We start from the raw sequence: 21,111 nt of genomic DNA, 5'->3' as shown, positions 1-21,111 counted from the left end.
AAACTAGTAAATGAATGGTCTCCTTTTCAAAACATAATCAGAAGGACAAGACTCAGGGCAGGTCTTAAGAACTTTGTCACCCAATGAGGCTGTTGTTCACAGTTAATAGGTTCGATATGAGTAAAAGGGTGTGTTTCTCTCAATCCTTGGGGGACATGCCGGGTTAGCTTTATGAGTGATAGATACAAATTAAGGAAACATGAGAACAGTTTCTGATACGCTTGTATTCACTTTAAATTTTGCTCTAATAAGGGATCATTAAAAATATGATTAGCAATTGGGTTGTTTTATGCTTGAATCATGCTTTCATTTGCATTAAAAAGTTCTGTTTGAGTAGAAAGATCAGAGAGGCATAGTGTTTCTTCTCTTTTTCAAGAAAACAAGCTGTTGAAACTGTATATTTATAATAACCACAAAACTACTGTCTACCTGATGTATGAAAGAAAACCAACAGCTTTCTGAGAGTTATCTTCACAAACACACATATGGTCAACCATAAAAATCTTTCTCTTTCATGTTAATGACTTAAGAGAATTATGAGCATGGGAGTTGAGACTGTCTGTCCCAGGACCACTTAATGTCAAGGCTCTTTCCCACCCAAGATGTTGAAGGAACTGCTTAGGTTTCCTGGAGAAGAAAGTAGCACAGGAACACTTCTGTTTCAAGAATGTGATGCGCGGTGGGCTGGCGAGTGGTGTCAGGTCATTCATTGCTTCAGCTCCAAACGCACTCTTCCGGACTCAGGCTTCTGACACTGGGCCCAAGACTACGGACAGTTTTGCCTTGCCCACACACCTCATCAGGCTCCAGTAATAGGGGTTGCTGGAGAGACTTGGGAAAGCTGGAGTAGAAGAGAGAGACCGGGGCTTCGGTACCTGGGGATGGCCTGGCAACGGCACATCTTCCAGCCAGCAATGGCAGACTCCAGTGCACGGTCTCTCTCCACCTTGCACACCCGGGCTGCTCGCTCCCCTTCAGAGACACCAGCACTGGCAGCTCTCACCCTCTCTTCCAAAATCTGGGTACCATTCCAGGGGACCCCTCCTCAAGCTCAGAAACACCAGCAGAGCCCAGGCTTGGCGTCTCCTCCGGGGTCGGCCTCCCAGGCTATGGGCCCCTCCTCTGAGCCTCGGAGTTGTCATGGTCCTGGCCTCTTCCTTTTCTTCTATTCTCCTGGTCCATGGTGGGAGCTGCTCCCTGTAGTTGCCACTCCATGAGAGGCCAGGGTCTTCTTTTTGTCTTTAAGTTCCCCCAAATACTTGGACAACAACTCTATATAAAATTCTCTCCACTAATATAATTGCTGTGGTTTCTTTTTCTTATTAGGGCCTTGGCTAATAGACGAGCTGAGAAAGGCTGGCCAGGATTCCTTTCCAAGACACAACATTCTTGGAAGCAGAGCAGAGTTCCACGTAAGATTTGTTATGCGGTTTGATATTAAATCATGTAGGGGCCAAACTACTTGATCCTTATTTGGGACATCAGAGATAAGCAAAAGAGAAACCTAGTATCATTGAATGGTTGTTCTATGAGCTTCCACCTCCATCTGCCCTCTGTGCTCTAAAAGAATGAAGAGGATATGAGGCGGTGTGAGATGGGGGTTATAGTATTCTGCAACTTAACTTCCCTAATGCAACACATGCACATACACATACATAGCACACAGAAGTTTTTTCTATGGGGAAATTGGAAGAAAGCAACATGAGATTTCTGGAGATGAATCTGGAGATTCACAACCAGAATTCCAGGTATGGTTAGATGAAGAGAATTATATGTCATTACAAGAATAAATGCCAGCATGGTTGGGTTGGTAGCTGACACTTATTTCTCTGTATAGGAGACTCAAAAGTAAATGTAGCTTGATTTGAAGACCTTTTTTTTTTTTTTCTTAAGATTTTATTTATGTATTTGACAGACAGAGATCACAAGTAGGCAGAGAGGAAGGCAGAGAGAGAGGGGAAGCAGACTCCCCGCCGAGCAGAGCCCGACTTGGGGCTCGATCCCAGAACCCTGGGATCATGACCCAAGCCGAAGGCCAAGGCTTTAACCCACTGAGCCACTCAGGCGCCCCGATTTGAAGACCTTTTAAATGAGTGGGGAAAACTGCCATTTCATTTGTTTTTAGCAAAAGTACATCACTGAAATGCTACTTGATTTGGATGTCAATGCAGGGGGCAGAACTATAACCAGAACTTTGCACTACTGTCACTGCAGGAGAAAAGCAACCAAGTCTTGTGTAAGTCCTGGTCGTACACATTAGGAATGTGACCCTTCTGTGTGTGTTGGTTTAAAGCAGTAAGATTGCATATGGCAACAATGACAGGAAATATTTCAGATTTGTTGCTTTGTCTATAATACAGTGAGGACAGTAAATATTCCCTGTCTTGTCTACAGATGATAAAACTAATCTCTAAGACATAAAGCAGCTAGTTCAAGGTCATATAATTGTTCAGAGGCAAGAAGTCCAAGTTTGTACCTGAGTCTCCCTGACTCCAAGAACTGAGCTTCTTGTGTTTCAGGGCAATCATATATCCTCAACCAACTCTTCCTCCCCATTTTGGTTTTAGGTACCTTCTTTTGGGTGATTATCATTCTGTGGACAAAGCTCATAAGATCTTGGGTGACTAGTCTGATTACTTTCTGAGCTTACCTTACCTACTTGGTGTTTACAACAGTTTCTAATATTTTCCCAAGATAAATTAAGAGAACCAGTTCTTAAAAAAAAAAAAAAGTTTAAAATATCTCTAGCCTTTGTCTTATATTGAATTAGCCAGTAGCTCTTGAAAGCAATAGCCACTTGTTCACAACTTTTGCTAAATCTTCACTTTCTCCAGGATTTTTATCAATAGACCTTACTGATTTGCATACACCAAATGTTTGCAAGGACTATACTCTTCAATGATATCCTTTTCAGTGTTGGCCTAGAGGGTCCCTTCCAAGTGGCAAATCTGCTGCCTTAGCCCATTGATTAATACTTCTGCTCTTGCATAATCACCCATTTTCCCAAACATTATTCACTCATCAGTATTCAGTCAACACCATGGAGTACAACAGTGTGCTTCTGTATGCTTTATTGCATTTAATTCAAGGTTCATAATAAACAAATAAGAGTAGGCAACAATATCTTTCCTGTTCTCTGGAGCAAAAGGAGGTGCAGAAAGTTTTGGCAATTTTCTCAAAACTACAGAATTGGTAAGTCACAAAGGTGATTTGAAAGTTCCAGGCTTCTAAATCCACAGGGCTAATATGGTTCTGGATATATGTGAACCAAGGATGAGGGATGCATGAAACCCCACTGATCCACAGTGGAGCCCATGGGAGGGAAGAACTCACAGGGCCAGTGGATGTCTCTTTCTACCTAACCATGGCCAAGGAGGTCTGAGGTGCTCGTGCTGGGGAGCTAGAGGCAAAGGCCGGGCTGCGGGTTTACAAGCACCCTATCAAGAGTATGGATAACAGCAGCTTGAAACCTCATTTTCAAGCAGAGTTTGGAATGAGGCAAACGGCTTGAGATGCCCCAGTATGCTGTTACACGACTCCTGTCTGTCCCCGTATTTGTCATTTTCCTGCACAGACACAGGCTGTATTTTTTTTCTACCAATTTTCAGGAGCGGCCAACAAGCATATCCTGCTGAGCTGACACTCAAAATGTACGAAGGCCAGAGCCTCTGCCATTGCTGCTCACCTCTAAATTTGAGAGCATATTTGTCATATAAAAAGGAAAATTCAAAAAAAATTTAAAGCAAAAAATAAATAAATAAATAAAACCAACAACAAGCAAACAACCTGAGGGGTGCCTGGGTGGCTCAGTGGGTTAAAGCCTCTGCCTTTGGCTCAGGTCATGAGCTCTCTGCTCAGCAGGGAGCCTGCTTCCCCCTCTGCCTCACTGCCTACCTCTCTGCCTACTTGTGATCTCTGTGAGGTAAATAAATAACACCTTAAAAAGAAAAAAAAAAAAAACCAACAACAACCTGAGATTTAGGAAATTAAAAAAACAAAAACAAAAAACGAAATCTCTGGAAGGTAATAGCATAATCATTCATTGGTGATGATGACTATAAAATCTCTCCTCATCTAGTCCTGAGAATTCACCTTGAAGGCCCCACTGTCTCCCCTCAACACCTCACATCAACCCTCACAAAAACTCCAACACTCACTGAATCTGCATATCTGAAAAGTGTCCTGGAGGCCCATTAGGGGCCTTAAGGATAAGCCCTCCAACAATCCAGCCAGGAGATTCTCAGAGATCTGTGAGCCACTTTTTAGAGATTTGAGGATGCGGGAAGGAGAAACCCATTTTTGTAATACCCCTGTATTTCATTCACTCATCCACTCATTCACCCATTGGTATTTACTGAGCACCTAATCTTAGTGCTGAAAAATCAGCAATGAACCAGACGAAGAATCTTGTCATCTCAGTATCTTTTCCTGTGCACAGAATCCAATAAGGAGATCATACAATCATATCCGTCTTTCAGATTTCAATATTTCATCCTCACGCTTCTGACCATGAAGGGTTTTCTCTGTAGCGTTTTTCAGGCTGTCTGGCAAAAGGCTCATCCCCTATGTTAACTTACTACCTGGTTTTCCACTTATGCAGATAATAGTGTCACAAAAAACAAAATTAGAAGCCATTTGTCTTGTACCCAAATGTTGCAGTCTATGAGGAATCTTGGTGTGATGTTGAGGGGAATGAAACATCATCATGTAGGAGTTGTGTTTAATCACAACACCGTCTTGCACTATTGCAGGCAGGGGGAGAGGAGGTCATTTTGTGGTGACTCACAGTGAGTGTCATGGCACCCACACCTCTGATGGTGGCAGATCCACTTAAGCCTTGATCTCAACAAGGAAATGACTCTTTTTATGCCAATGCCAATGGCTCCTTTTTTTATTTTTAAATAAACTAAGTGACAACTTCAACTTCAGGGCCCACCTTGTGTTACTTTGTTTTTTTCCAAAGACTCAAGTGAGAAGGAGTGTCTTCCAGTGAGTTTTAATATGGTTTTCCCAATACCATGGCAGGTAGACTATTCATGCAGAGAACAGGCATCCTGATATCAGAAAGAGCTACAGGCTGAGCAAACAGGGGAATTAAGTAGCACCCAGCATTTTACAGAATGCATTGGGGGTGCATGAGTTATTAAAAAACAGCCAACAAAGACAGAGCTTAAAATGAATCTTGAGAATCTTCAGGTATAAGTATAAGTAACTTTTTAAAGTTATAAAAGGGCCCTAATCTACAAAGAGTAGATCATCCTAGTCCAGAATAGAGTGGAACTGGCAGAAGACTACCAGTAAAGCGTGTACCATATAAGGAGAAGAAAATTCTAGGGCAGACTAGAAGAGTCACTGTAAAAGGGTAAGCCTCGGTTCTTAGAGAAGAAGATGGAAGTTTATCGTGTTTATTCTCTTTCAACCTCTCTCACTGAGTCATCAGAATTTGTTCCGATAGTTTGTGTTCATAAAGTGTTCACACGCCAGAGGATAAAGTTGCTCACACTGAACAAATCCTTGAGATGTTTTTAAAGAGCTCTGAGTTAAGAAACACCTGTGTGTTCTATTACATTAAGATTTTCCTGGCTATTATGGATAAGATTCTACCGCCAACATATGGGCAAACCTACTGAGCAGAACTCCTGATCAGAGGCTGATGAGGCTCCACATTAAGTTCTAGTGGATGTTATTCGTGTCCAGCTTTTCTTAGAACATCTATAATAGTAATTGTACTTTAACACTCTTTGATTAGGGGTTGACCATCAAAATAGAAAGTCAAAACACTATTAGTTAATTAATGCACGGTCGTAGGAAAACATACTCATCAAATCAGCCAAGGGCATCCCTGTCATTTATTCCAAAGAGAATTTAAATTAAAATCTGCCTTCAGTTTTGCTCTCATCCTTTCTTCAAGGGTCACATATTTTTAATTTAAATGAGAAGCAAACATTTAATTCTAATTAAAATCAACAGATTGTAAATTCTCTAGGTAATCCCACTTTTACCTTTAAATAGAGTTAGACCACTAGAAAACTACATGGCTTAAGTAATCATCAAAGACCTTTTTATTTTATCAAAGAAGCCACCGTTATAAAACTCACGTGTGCATTTCCTGCAGAAAGATTGTTGAGGATAGGAGTTTACTCAATATGCCATATATAAAACCCCATGTGAGGAGCCCCGTCTTCCATAAGGAGCCATGTTCAAATTCCTGATAATGAGAACTAAAAATTATATCCTATTTCCCTCTTTTGACTTGACTTTCTGGCAGCTCAGGGCCACACTATACACTCAGCCACAGCAACCAGGACACACTTGACTTCCTCACTCTGTCTCTGATCTTCATTTTATATATGTATATATTATTCTGTAAGTTGTACTGCATATTATACACGATTGGAGAACAGATTAAATAAATGTCTCGCAGGTATTAGAGGTAAGCTGTGATCAGCAAAGCATGCTGTTCATATGTGTCAACTGGTAATTCTATTTTCAAATCCTTTTGACAAAGTGTTAGAGAATACATTTTTCAGTAAAGTAGATTTTCGGTCTCTCAAAGGCAAAGACTGACTTTCATTTCTCTCTTCATTATTCTCTGCAAATACCAGGGGCTCAGTCAATGCCACTGAAGGCAACAAGGGCTAACTTGCTTATTGAGCATTTGGTTCATATTTCTTGGAACTTGATGTAACCTGGGAGGCTATTTTTTGATCCTGGCATGGAGGTGCAGTATAAGAAGTAGACAGAGAAGGCTCTGGTTTCTCCAGTGAGCATTTACGGGCTCTTACCGAGGCAGGGGGCGGGGGGCGGCGGGGGGCGGCAGGGGGACTTGTCGGGAGTCAAGGCACATGATGACAAGGTGTCCTAAGGCTCCCTTATCCAGTGCCGGGGTCGTTGTCAAGAACCTGGCCCCATTGAAGTAGCAAGAGACAACCCTGGGCCCCACCAAGGAGCACACCTACTCCCACACCCACCCAGCTCATTTCCATGGCACAGGTGCACAGAAAACACCTCTTTCGTATGGGGTTGAAAACACTATGACTCTGGTATTCTTCCACTTTTTCTAAGATTTGCCCATTATTCTGCATCCACGTCTACCCAAAGTGCTTCTGGCTATTTCCTTGACACACTCAGGTTACACAAGAGTGACGCAGTCGCCTGTGCCCCTCAGAGCCAGAGGGGTTTAAGGAAGGACAGCTGTGACTCCCTGAACTCCACCATCTTCTCGAGAGTCAAAATTAACATTTGTTTAGATTACTTCTTTGCCAAAATCTTCATACTGTACTGTCAGGAGGAACCTGACTTCTTCCTAAGGTCCTGTGATTTGGGAACCCAGCTGTGACAGCTTGTTCCATGGCTGGGAATTGAAAAGTAGGGTTGCCTGCTTTCTTTTTCTAATTTGGCAAGTAGGAAACTATTAGCGTCAAAACTCAACAAATACAGCAATAAACACGCGACTTCCTGCTTAACCTGCGGTACCTGGTGGTGGTTAGTGTTTCCAGCATCAAACAGATGGTAGATATTTCAAAATAATATAGGAACAGCTGTGTTAATTTATTATAGATTTATCCTAAGTGTGCTTAATTGTTTCAAAATAATGTTCATTGCCCAAGCTGGGCAAAGAACAAATTTACTACAATGGAACCCAAAGACATGTAACACATTTGATTTATGGCTCTAGAAGGAAAAAAAATACATGAGCAAGGAAGAGTCAACAAGGGATACTAGGCATACTGAAGTTTGATGTTTCTTACCTAAGTAGTCCTTGAACTTGTGCCCCCACCTGGTCTCCACTCCTCAGACTTAGACCTCTATTTTGCAGTTGACAATAGCTAAAGGGCCCTCTTTAGGATGGTTTGCTTGGAAAGCAGGATTTCAATTTTATGTAGGGAAAAAAAAACAGAATAATCACCTCATAACCAATTGGACACCAACTCATAAAGTGAGGGGCCTCTGAATGGCCATTGAAAGTATCCAGAAAAAGATGTGAAAAGAGAGGAGAGCATTTACTGGATGCCCACTTAGTTCTCAATAGAATGATATTTAGTACCTTAGTACCTAAGCTAATTATTTCTCCATTTTGCAGGTGAAGAAACCAAGGCTTGGAGAGGCAGAGGAACTTGTCTAAGACTACAGAGTAAGAAGAGGAGCCAAGTTGCAAATTCAGATTGTTCAAATCCTAAAATCCACCTCCATGCATTACAGCAATTTACCTATGATGCCTCCTGTTGTTACTGAAATGGAACAAATGGACTTTGGGTGCACATGTGTTAAGCATCAACTTACACACACACACACACACACACACACAGCATTTAGAAAAAAATACCTGGAGAAGACTTTTTTCAGGGAAAGTGAGATCTGGAAGGCACAGATGTGAGCAAAAGCCCAAGAAGTAGAGGAATGGCTAAGGCAAGAGAACACTTTACTTTGCTCCTGAGAAAGGGATGAAAACAAAAAATGTTGGAGAACTGGAGTAAAGCTGGGGAATGAGACTTCTGCGAGGATAGTGGACTTTGGACTGTACCACGAGATCCCCTTTTACTACTGAAATCTCATTCTCCAGCTTTGGGGAGTGGCCCTGGCGGGGAGCCCTCAGCCTGCTGCCCAGCTGGGGAACCGCACTGGTCCTGGGGCCAGTGATTGGTGGACGAGGGGTCTCAAGTTCAGCCCCTGCCAGTCAACTTGGGACAACTTTGCAGGGTCACCCCAGCCTCTGCCAGTCCCATCTGGTCAAGAAGTCCTTGCTGAGACAGTACCATAGCTCAATTTCTCCCTCTGCCCATTCTGCCTTCCTTCTCTCCCCCAACACGTATGGACCCAGAGAGCCAGCTGCAGGAAAATGATCTCAGAGCCTGCTTCCCGGTGAGTGTATCTGCAACAGGTATACTAAAGAACACTTCTTTAAGATCAGGGATGCCTAAGTGACTAGTTTGAAGTTGCTTAAGTCTTTGTGATAGGACACCTTCATCACTGGCATCCAGATAGCCAGAAAGGTCTAGTGCCCTCACAGACAATTTGGTTAAGTAGGAGTATTGGGGAAAATGGATAAAGAGGCTAGATCTTTCAGTCTAGACCAACATGGTGCAGAATGGGGACAACGGAGATGGAAGATGAGATATTCCTAACTTGTAAGAATTACAGAACTCCCAGGAAGGGCTGTGAACCATCACGGGATGTGGACTTAGGGTTTGAGCCAAAGTTGCCCAGAGACCTGAGAGGCAGGAACAAACTGGCTGACATGTGGGTTAGTGGTGATGAGGCTGAGCTTTACCTTCATAGACAGGGGCTAATTCCTGAACTGGGGAAGTAGGCGTACCAGGTCCACGTGAGGGAGAGGGCATCCTCTGAGCAGAGCGGGACCTGTCTAAGCCTTCAGAAGAGATGGGTCCCTTCTTCACTCAGGGGCACGTGACATTTGCCCCAGTCTTGTGAATCATATGTCAAGCTTCCAGTCTCCCCAGCCAGAGTATAAGGTGTCTTCCTTGCTTTGTGCCTCATGGCACTTAGCACCTCACATAACAGACTCTTAAGAAAAACACAATTAATTGATTGTGGACCTTGAGACAGCTGAGTAAGAAGTCTGACCAGCTCTGTAAAGGCTCTCTCAAACCTTGTATGTAAATTTGAAACCACTGCTCTCTGGACAAGAAGCCCTCATTTGCTGGTCACCAAGCCTTCCTTACAAACAAATTTTTGTTTGTTGTTTTGAAATTGAAATGCAGGCTTCAATCAGCAGTTCCTCCAGAAGTGTTGCTGCCTGACACTGACCTTTTATTAAAGAGAGGGATGGCTCGAAGCATAACTAACACCTCTTCAATGAGATTTAGAAAGCAGAGAAGAGAACATCACTTCATCTATTTCTCCTCTGAAAGGTTATTTCAATCAGTGAGAAAGAATGAGCTTTATTCATAAAGCACTTGGAAATCCTGAAAGATTTTGTATTAAATAGATTTGACAAAGGAGAAGCCTGGGCTGACAGGATGAGATGCCGTCAAAATACAGATCTCAAATACCTACCAACTCAGAAAGGCATGTAATGATGCCTAGGATTTGATAGCGGCAGACCAAGCCTCAAAGCCAGCTTTGGCCTTGGTCTTGCTTGGCCTTTCGGTAGCCACAGATTCTCAAAGTGGGGTAAGTTGCAAGTATTTATGACTACAAAATGAGAGCAAGTAGGTTCCAGAAATGACACCAGGCACGTGAAAATTTCATGGTAATTAAAAGGCACCTTTAGAGTTCCTGATAGGACTCGGGCTTTTGTGTCACTTGGCTCCCACTGTCACCATCTGACTCTGGTTGTTTGTGGTTAGTGGCATTAGTTTTGGGATTAGCCATACTCTTATTCCAAATGTAGTCTTGCCACTTACTAGCTATGTGACAGCAGGGAAGTTTCTTAACCTCCTGAAATACAACTCTCTATAGAATGGAGTGTCTTGCCATTTCACAGGTATGTGGTGTGAGCTGTATGTGGGAGAGGGTGTCTGTCCTAGCACACTTCCTTTATCACACCTCCCCTGGGCATTGAAAGCAAGCTTCCCTTCACAAAAACATGGCTATGGCTTTGGTCCAATTCAGAACCTGAGCTGACACTATTACAAAACTCCTGCAACTCCATCTTGGAAGCATTTTTAGCAAGTGCTTAATGCTCCACCATCATTTTTCCAAGTAATTGCTGCTGTATGATGAACCATGTATCAGGTTAACAAGAAGGACAATAAAGGTCATGGGCTTCTCATCTTCAGTTTGACCTTCCTTGGTCAAGGTCTTCCTGTGATTGAAAGTGAAGGAAAAATTTCAAGAACTTCTGAGCCAGCTAACTGAGACTGAACCAATTACTATGTTTGACCTCAGTGTTACTATAGAACCTCCTCATGCCTTCTGCAGGTTCTAAATAGTTGCCTTCGGCCTTCATCACAACACTCGACCAGGGCTGTGCTCTGACCTTGCCCAGACCTTTCCAAACAGCTGACATGAGAGCTCAGCGAAGGAATCTGCAGGAAACTCTCCAGGCGCTGCAGCACTCAAAGAAGGCTCTGCAACCACAACAGCTCACACAAGAGCTAGTGCCCTCTGGCCAAGGACAGGCCTCTGTGACGCACATGCACAAATACACAAACCAGTGTTGAGCATCGAAGCAGCACGAGCCGTGTCAGGCATGCCACACGGTAAGTCGTGAGTGCATCCCACTAAACACACCAGGACACTGGGCAGCTCCGTCAAAACCACATTGCTTCCCTTCTTCTTCAACAGAGACTATGTACTCACTGCCCATGTATTGGAGAGCAATGCCCATCTGGGCCTGATGCCGCACGTGACCACATTGACTCCAGCCGTTCGGCGACTACGCCCACCGACACCAAGGTCAACAGTCCTGGAAAGTGTTCCTCATAATTCCCATAAAGATCACTGGCTAAATGGCTAACCAACCCCCGAACACACACGCACTCATACATCGCTTTGTGTTAATCCATATGAGCGACACCCGTTTGACTCTCAATAAACAATGTTTCTGGGGAAACTGGTTGGAAAGCTCATTTGAACCCTGAGTTCGAAAGTGGCTTCTTCCCTTCCACTCCCAAACTAGAATTTAACACATTCTCTGTACTAGGCTCTCAAATGTTGACCGAGATGAAAATACAACTTCCTAGAGTCCACAAAATATATCAAAAGCAAAGTTAAATAGACCCCACAGTGAAAGACTACATTTTAAGAGAGACAGAGAGAAAGACAGAGGGAGGGAGGGAGAGAGGGAAAGAGGAGGTAAGGGAAAAGAAAGGAAGATAATAGAAAACCGAAAATCTCAAAGTTTGATAACATACTCTGTGGGGAAACCAGAGAATAGGCACTTCCCTACATTGCTGACTGGAATGCAAAAAGGCATTTGGAAAAATCTATGAGAATTATATATGCATTATGTATATACATAATATACACAAATATATATCCATCTTTCATAACATTGATTAACATTGTTAATATTTCCTCTTAGCTACTTGAACAATCCCACCTCTAAAATCTATCTCAAAGATAAATGAAGTAAAACAAAAAAGATGAATGCACTTGGTGCCATTTCTAATAACTAATGCTAGAAAAACCCGGACCTCCATCTAAGGGACAGGGTGAATGAACAAAGGTCCGTCCACACAAAGGAGACCATGGAAGCTGTGAAAAGAAATGAAGTCTATAGCTACATCCTGCTATGAAGTAATCTCCAGGATATATTGCTAAGTGAAGCACACAGAAGTGTGTATAATGTGTTACCAATTTCTTAAGAAGTGAGAGATAGGATGCCTTTATTTGAATATATTTTTCAAATGAAAGGATGATGAATAAACTGTTTTTTTAGATTCCTTTTTGGGGAAGAGAGAGGGTAAGGGATCAAGGATAGAAGCTATCTTCCTTAAATATGCCTTTTTATGGATTTGGGTTTGGACCCATGGAACCACTTTACATAATTAATAAACAAAAGTAACAAAACAAAAGCTGTTTCTAAATATTTGAAACAAACATACCTTTATACACCCATAAAGGTGTATACCTTTATACACCCATACAGAGACTAATGATTTAGCTAAATATAGATGGGTTGCATGCATGCAAGGAAATTACTGAGGTGAAGGAAAGAACCATGCAGAAGAGTTAAAAAGAGAAAAGTACTTGGAACTCACACAGGGCCAGGAATAGTGCCTCTTCACACCTGCCAAATTGTCCCTTGTTATTAAACCTGACAATTCACTGGCCATTACATAGAGTATACAGAAGGGTCGCACCTCAATAATGGGCAGTAATCAGCCATGGTTAAAAGCTGCCACGGTCTTACAAGACAAAGCTCAGAAGTAAGACCCAAGTGTATCAAACTGTTTCCCAGTAACTTGACTGAATCCTAAAACAAAGTTCAAGACTGCTTGCTGGAATACAAAAATAACCAGCGCCAACAAAGGAAAATTCACAATGCCAGACATTTAGTCAAACATGACCTGGAATACCAGGAAATAGAGAGATATTACCTACAATTAGGAGAAAAAAATCAGTCAATCGAAACCAACTGAAAAATGACACAGACATTAGAATTAGCAGATGAGGACATTAAAATGATTTAACTGTATTCTACTTGTTCAAGTAGCTAGAGGAAAAATTGACAATGTTAATCAATGACATGAAAGATAGATATATATATTTAAAAGATTCAAACCAAACTTCTAGAGAAGAAAACTTCAACATCTCAGGTGAAAAATACACTGATTGGGATTAACAGATCAGACACTGCAGAGGAAAAGACTAAGTAAATTAAAGACAGGCATAGAAACTAAAATGAAACAGAGAGAGGGGGGTAAAAAGGCCTCAAAAAACCCCCAGAGCTTCAGTGAGCTGTGGACAACTTCAAGAAGGTTGATATATGTATCACTGTATTTCAAAGAGGAGACATGTGTCCACATAGGCAAATATTTTGTCTTCCTGTGTCCAGTGCATGAATGGCCAATGTAGAGATGATTCAGAGTTATGGTTACAAAGAGCTGCCATCCTTCTCATCAAGAAAATTTCTTAGGGCCCAGATGTTTTTCAGGGCATTGATCTTCCAACGGGAAAATGCACTCAGAAGCTCCCCAAGAACATTAGGCTTTCTCCATGGGTGCCCATTCTCAGGCTGAGTTTTAGTGAGGTGTCTCCCATCCATAGAACTTTGTCCCACTGGAAAGGACAATAAAGTCCACCCTTCCCCCATGGTTCCCAGGCATTAAGGCCCCTTGGCCACTGCAAGAACCTGAAAAGTCCCTGACAAAGAAACCAGATGTTCATCTACAGAATAGCCTGGGTAGTGAGTCCCTCTAATAGCAGGTTTCGTGGGTCCACAAACCTTCAGGACAACTGCTCATGAGGTATGTGAAACTATCCCCCTAACCTGGCTCTCCTTGTGGCAATTCTAAGGGGAAACAAAGGAATTCAGAACTACTATAAGGGTCTAGCATATAACTTTTCATAGATCTAGATCCATATCCACAACTACCATCCAGTTACAATGGGGGCCTATGATGCTAAGTGATGAGTTCATTTCTATGATATTCTGGAAAAGATAAAACTATAGCAACAGAAAATGAATCAACGAGGAGATGGCTTACATGACAGGACAATGATGGGAGAGACAGGTTACAAAGAGAAAGCACAAGGAATTTTTGGAGGTTCTAAAATCTTCTATAGAAACTGTTCCATAATCTCGACTGTGGTGATGGTTATATGACTATATGCACTTATCAAAATTGATAGAATTATATAGTATATATACTGTATATACAATATACTAAAAAAGTGAATTTTCTTGTTCACATTTGTCAAATTTCATAGAACTGTATACTAAAAAAGGTGAGCTTTATTAAATATAAGTTATACCTTCCTTATTAAAGTAAATAGGACACAAGTAAAAGTCTAAAAAACTGAGGCTTTAAAAGCATAAATATATTTTTATATTATATTTGGCTTTTATTAAGATTGATCCTAATTCATACTCTGGTAACAAACTCCCCCCAGGGTGAAATCCTTTGGATTTAGTGCTTCTCAAATTTTAATATATATATGAATCTCCAAAGAACTTACTAAAATGCACATTCTAATTTAGGAGTGGTGAGGGCAGAGATTCCACATTTCTCAGAAGCTTCTAAGTGATGTCAGTGCTGTAGGTCTATGGAGAACACTCTAAGCAGGAAAGCCGAGGACACTACTCACATAACTAATGTTCATTCATGCTGAAAAACACCTTTGTGATATGATACATCGTCTTGGCCTGTGTGTGTTAAAGGACTGGTCCTGTCCACAACAGTGTCACTTACTATCCTCAGAGCTGGAAGCTAAACAACTGGGCCATTCTCTAGCCAGGCCTGGAATCAAATCCAGCTAATGGTTGTAAAGAAAACTTGTCAACAAAAATCCAAAAACCCCTGCCCTGAGGGTACAAGCCTCAGGAGGCCCATGAAGCCACAGTGGCCTATGAAGCCACAAAGACCCATCCATCCAACCAATCATCCATCCATACTTCCATATATGAATAGAACCTCTCTTCAAATGTGCATGGAAATTACTTAGTCAGAAAGGAAATCAATACTGACTTCTTGAGATTCTGTGGACTATGAGTGGCACCACCTCACAGCTGCTGGGAGCCCAGTGCTGCCTGTGCCTCCAGCAGGGAGTTTTATCTGTGGAGTGGTCTACCAGCAGAAGTAAGAAGTAGCCGTGACAGGAAACTGAGTGCTGGAGGATGATGGTAAAGGGCTGGTTTTATATTCAACAACTTCATAACACTTTCCCAAAGAACTGACGCTTCTTTTTGCATGCTTAAAAAAAACCCCACGAAAACCACTATATAAATATCTTCACAGCTTCTTCGCCCACAAATGCCCTAAAGGATAAAACATCACTTAGCAGAGTAACACATGCCAATATCTTCAGATACTTCACTTGGGGCTTTTTAAGAGGAAGTAACCACATGTATATTGAGAATCTTACGAGCTAACATTTATTGAGCACTTACTACGTGCTGTGAAGTATCCTAAGTGCAAGTCATGCATTCATAATCTTAACAGGACATCACCTCACAACAACCCCATGTAGCAGGAACCACTATTGGCTCTTCTTTACGGAGGAGAACTCTCAGGAACAAGGAGGCGGTCTAATTTGTCCAAGGATGCACACTAGTAATAATAAGAAGATAACTCAAGCAGCTGCTGTCTCTCTGCCCCATACCTTCCCCCACCTGACCACTATGTTAGGGTCTTCTCTATGCCTGGCACTGCATATGTGAACGCTCACTAAGCCTCAGGATCTCCCATTTGGGAGAACTTGAAGAAACATGGTGTTAAGATCACTATATGTGTTGCTCCCCAATTTCCTTATAGAGCTTCGCTTTCTCACAGTAGGAGATGATGAAGCCACTGGCCTGATAGCCTTATATCATCACACAGTAAGCCTGGAGGGGCACTGATAACTGAGCCGGAAGGTTTGTTCTACCCTAGATCTTACCATCCTTATGTAAAGATGGGGAAGGCTGTGGAAGTGCAGTTTGGGGAGGGAAGTCAGGGGTTCAGTTTTGGACATCCTGAGTCTGAAATGTCTCATGTATATCCAAAAGGGAGATGTTAAAGAGCAAGTTCAAATTCACATATTACTGCTGAGTGAAATAAGTCAATCAGAGAAAGACAATTATTATATGATCTCCCTGATATGAGGAATTTGGGAGGCATGACAGGGGGTTGTTGGGGGAAGAGAGAGGAAAAAAATGAAACCAGATGGGATTGGGAGGGAGACAAACCATAAAAGACTCTTAATCTCACGAAACAAACTGAGGGTTGCCGGGGTTGGGGGTGGTGGTAGGGATAGCACGGCTGGGTGATGGACACTGGGGAGGATATGTGCTATGGTGAGTGCTGTGAATTGTGTAAGACTGATGATTCACAGACCTGTACCCCTGGGGCAAATAATACATTATATGTTAATAAAAATAAAAAATAAAAAAAAATTCACATATTATTGAAAAATAAACAGATGGCAAGATATGGTGAATGGGACTCAACATGGGAGAATAGTTGGGAGTAGAGATAAAGCAAGGTTTACCATTGGTTGATAATTTTTGGTCTGACTAATGAGTCCATGGGGATTAATTATACTATTCTGAGTACTTTTTGTATGTCTGCAAGTTCCCAAAGTAACTTTTTAAAAATTCAGAAGAAGGGGCACCTGGGTGTTGCTGTCGGTTGAGCATTTGACTCTTGGTTTTGGCTCAGGTCCTGACCTTGGGTGGTGAGACTGAGCCCCAACTGGGCTTGTACTCAGCATGGAGTCTGTTTGGGATTCTCTCTCCTTCTCTCTCTGCTCCTCTCCCCACACCCCACTCTCATTCCCTCTCAAATAAATAAATCTTTTAAAAAATTTCAGAAGGACACAGAATCACATATAGAATAGCATACAAAATGTAAAACCTAGATCTAATCATAAAGGAATATGAGACAAACCCAAATTGAGGGACAGCCGACAAAATAACCCACCTGTACTCTTCAAAAATGTCATGAAAGACAAAAAACTAAGGAACTGTTTCAGAGTAAATGATACCAAAGACACAAAGCAACTATATGAAATGTGTGAAACTGGCTTGTATCCCGGATCACAAAAAAATTTGCTATAAAGGACATTATTTGGTCAATCCGTGAAATTTGAATGTTTATTAGTATATTATATCATATATGTCAATTTGAAATATCTTAAGTTTAATCATTTACTGAGGTTATATATGAGAATGCCCCCATTCTTAGGAGTTTCACATGTAAATATTTAGGTGTGAAAAATCATGATGAAAAAAATTTATTCCCAAATGTCACAGTAACAATAACAATTATATTAATGTATAAATGTATGTCTACATTATATAGATAGATATGAAGAGATTATGCAAATGTGGCAAAATGTTACCAACCAGTGAATCTAGGTGAAGCACATGTCAGTATTTATCATGCTATTCATTCAACATTTCTATAGGCTTAATCTATTTCAAAATCAATTTTTTTTGGTTTTTCTTTTGAAGATTTTATTTATTTATTTGAGAGAGAGAAAGTGAGAGAGAGCATGAGAGGGAAGAAGGTCAGAGGGAGAAGCAGACTCTCCATGGAGTTGGGAGCCCGACGTGGGACTTGATCACAGGACTCTGGGATCATGACCAGAGCTGAAGGCAGTAGCTTAGCCAACTGAGCCTCTCAGATGCCTCTCAAAACCAATTTTTAAAAAATTAACATGATTAACCTGATACAGTCAGTATTGCTAAAATATATCCCTTTCATTTCCTTCCTTATATTCTTTTGAATAAAAAGCGATCTTCTTTACTCCTTAATGATAGGTACTGAATACTTGACTTTACCTCAAGAAGGCCTCTTGTATGTATCAGTTTTCTCTGCATTACATCACTTACTCATCACAGCAGGTGCTGCAGGTACTCTCCGGCCGCTGGGGGTACCACTGGTGGAGAACCTTGGCCAAAGAATGTCTTGCTGAGTCACAGTCCCTTACCAGGACAGCCCACATCCAGGGCTTATTGACTTGGGGCTGTAGAGGCCTGGCCTTCTAGCCCCAGTTCAGGGAGGTTCTATGGGACCATCCCTGCTTCAGAACTCTCTGTAGGGTCCACTGAGGCCTCCAGTGAGACCGTGTCACAGCCTGATGTGTCCCTGTGCCCAGTCTCCTTCCTTCCCCTCCTTACTACATGTGGCGGCCTCATGAACACTCCCTCACAAATCTCCCGCACAGTAATCCCCACCTCCATGTCTACCTTTCCAGGGACCCAACTGTGACCATTTTGCAGATGAGGAAACAGAACCTTTGAAAATTACTTGCCTAAGGTTAGAAAGCCATTTATTGGTGAAGCCATGACTTGGACTCCAAATCTGTTGGCTTCCAGCCTTCCTTCCCTTCTATTTACCTTTCCAAATTCCACCTCTCTTAAGGACAAAGTCAAGTTCCCACTTCTCCCAGAGGCCTTCCTGACTTCCCCTTTCTGACCTCAAAGCTCTCACCATCTGCTCCATTTAGCACATGGGCATGGTCCCTCTTGGAGGCTCTTCGGAACTGTTATCTCATATTACAAAACCATTGTGTTGTCATTTAACTTTCCACCTTGAAGTTTAGTGCTTTGTCTGCCTTGTAAGTTCCTTGGGATACAGGTCATTCATTACTCTTTATGTCCCAACAGTTGTCCACACGCAGAGCACACAGTACATTACTGGGCAAAGAATGTGAAACAATGGCAAGATCCCCTCTCTTCTGGCTGTGTTCTAAGTCTTAGAACAGGAAGCATAATATCCTCAAAAGATACTCAGCCCTGTGGCTTCAATTTCCTTTTTTGTCTTTTCTGGAATGGTACAGGGCTTTGTGACGTGGGGTATGAGGGGATGGCAGGTTATTCTGCCAGAGAAGCAATACCAACCACGGGGAAAGAACCCAAACTCTATGAGCCAGAAAATAACTGGTCAAATTCAAATTTAGTCAAGCAACAAGGAGGGGGGGAAAAAAATACCAGGGCTGAAATCGCTAGAACATATCTTTGTCATTTATTTTGCCAGAACTACTTTCATTTTAATTATTTAAAGCATTTCATAATATGCTAGCAAATGGGATGTTATGTACTCTGCAAAATTAATGAAGTCTTAGATCAAAAATCCCACAATACCACATTATTAAATTTTAAGGGCAAAATAGTTAAGTAGCTTTTCTTTGAAGATTATCAACTGGGAGATTAACAAAGCCTTCTCCATAATCTCCTCTGAGCAAGGAAAAGTGGAAGAAAGCAGAGGCAAGAAAGTTTAGTCCAAACCCCTTCTCACTTCCAGCTCCTGGGCATCACTTGTTACCATAGTAACTCGGTTACTAGGGGGCCACTCAGACAGAAGCAGGCCTTAAAACAATAAGCATGTGAACACATTACCAGCTTTAGGGTTAGAAATAATTTTCAGCACTTTTTCTCCTTTGCTTTCAAACATGAATCCGTATGGTGATATATGGTGTTGCAAGAGCAATATAAACACAAATTGACTGAAACATAATACTTGCCAAACTTCCCTAACTGTGCATGAGCACCACCAACACAGGAAGTCAATTTTAGAAATTTTCTGAGTTGGGACATCTGTAGGAGGGGTCTTCAAACTATAGAGCCCACAGGCCAAATCTCTGGTCTGCCACCTATTTTTTTACATCTTGTGAGCTAAGAATTGTTTTTACATTTTTAAGTGGTTGAAAAAAATCAAAATAATGTTTTGTGATACCTGAAAATTACACAAAATTCAAATTTCAGTCTAAAATGATATTTTTTTGAAGCACAGCCATGCTTATGTAATTATATGTTGTCTAAGGCTTCTTCTTCTTTTTTAATATATTTTATTTACTTATTTATTTATTTGAGAGAGAGAGTGCACACACACAAGCAGGAGTAGGGGCAGAGGGAAAGGGAGAAGCAGACTCCTTGCTGAGGAGGGAGCCAGATCTGAGGCTACCTCAGAGTCCTCGGACTCTGAGATCATGACCTGAGCAGAACGCAGACTGTTAACCCACTGAGCCACTCAAGTGCCCCTAAGGTTGCTTTTGTGTAACAATAGCAGAGTTAAGTAATTGTGACAGAAACCCTACAGCCCACAGAGCCTAAACTATTTACTATCTATCCCCCTGCAGAGAGAATTTGCCAACCACTGATCTAGAGACATGAATTGTACAGGAAAATTTAGACTAGGAGGCTGGGTATTTCTCCTTTGCCAAGAAGTCTGTAACAGGTGCTGTCTTTATTCTTTAGGGCTGCTGTAAAATACCATAGACTGGGTAGCTTTTCAACAACAGAAATGTGTTGCTCACAGCTCTGGAGGCTGGGAAGTCCAAGATCAAAGCACCCACACACTTGCCTTCTGGTGAGGGCCGCCCCTTCCGCTCTTCCTGATTCAAAGCCAACACCTCCTCCCTGTGTCTCCACATAGCAGAAGCGGCTGGAGAACTCTCTGGAACCTGCGCTATAAGGCACTAATCCCATTCACGAGGCCTGATGATTTACACACTTTCCAAATGCAAACTACTAATACCATCTCCTCTGGAGATTAGGATTTCAACATATGAATTTGGGGGAGGGGTGGGTACACACTCAGACAAAGCTTTCTTCTTATATTTTTAAGTTTGAGTTTTCCACACAGCTGCAGCCCTTTCCAACTTAATTTTTTTTTACACATTCCATTCACCTTCACTTCTAGAAAAGCACAGCTATTATTTTCAAGACCAAGTGGAATAGCGTTACATGATAGGATCACACTCTATGTCAACAGGGCTCACACTCCACTCTCCTAGGTCTCAGGTGACATGCAACTTACTCCCTCATGTGTTTCATCTTGCTCCTAGCCGCTGGGCTGTTGAACACCATTGGTCTCGGGGACACGTCTGCAGCTGTGCTGGTGACGGTCCTTGTATCTGAAAAATCAATGCACAGCACTTACTGACATCATCAGCACTCCAGCAACTTGGAGGCAGCATTCAAGGGCAATCAGAAAACAGAAGTTAATCCACCTTTGCCACTAGGTAATGCTACATTAATTGGAGATGAATTCAATT

The 21,111-nt window shown here is 41.9% G+C and overlaps 1 protein-coding gene across 8 annotated transcripts in view; it reads right to left on the bottom strand.

Moving 5' to 3' along the window:
* The window catches only part of NEK11 (NIMA related kinase 11), a 254,435-nt gene that overhangs the window by 22,302 nt on the left and 211,022 nt on the right, over positions 1 to 21,111 (bottom strand). For 7 of the 8 annotated variants that reach the window (XM_059162590.1, XM_059162595.1, XM_059162593.1 and 4 more), the window contains one exon: positions 20,874 to 20,970. The exons of the other annotated variant lie outside the window; for it this stretch is intronic. In XM_059162590.1, coding sequence (XP_059018573.1) covers positions 20,874 to 20,970 — 97 coding nt within the window. The remainder of the gene's footprint in view (positions 1 to 20,873; positions 20,971 to 21,111) is intronic. 8 annotated transcript variants of the gene reach the window in all.

Source organism: Mustela lutreola, chromosome 2 (assembly GCF_030435805.1).
Source record: "Mustela lutreola isolate mMusLut2 chromosome 2, mMusLut2.pri, whole genome shotgun sequence".
Lineage (NCBI taxonomy): Eukaryota > Metazoa > Chordata > Mammalia > Carnivora > Mustelidae > Mustela > Mustela lutreola.
This window is presented reverse-complemented; position numbering and strand designations above follow the sequence as displayed.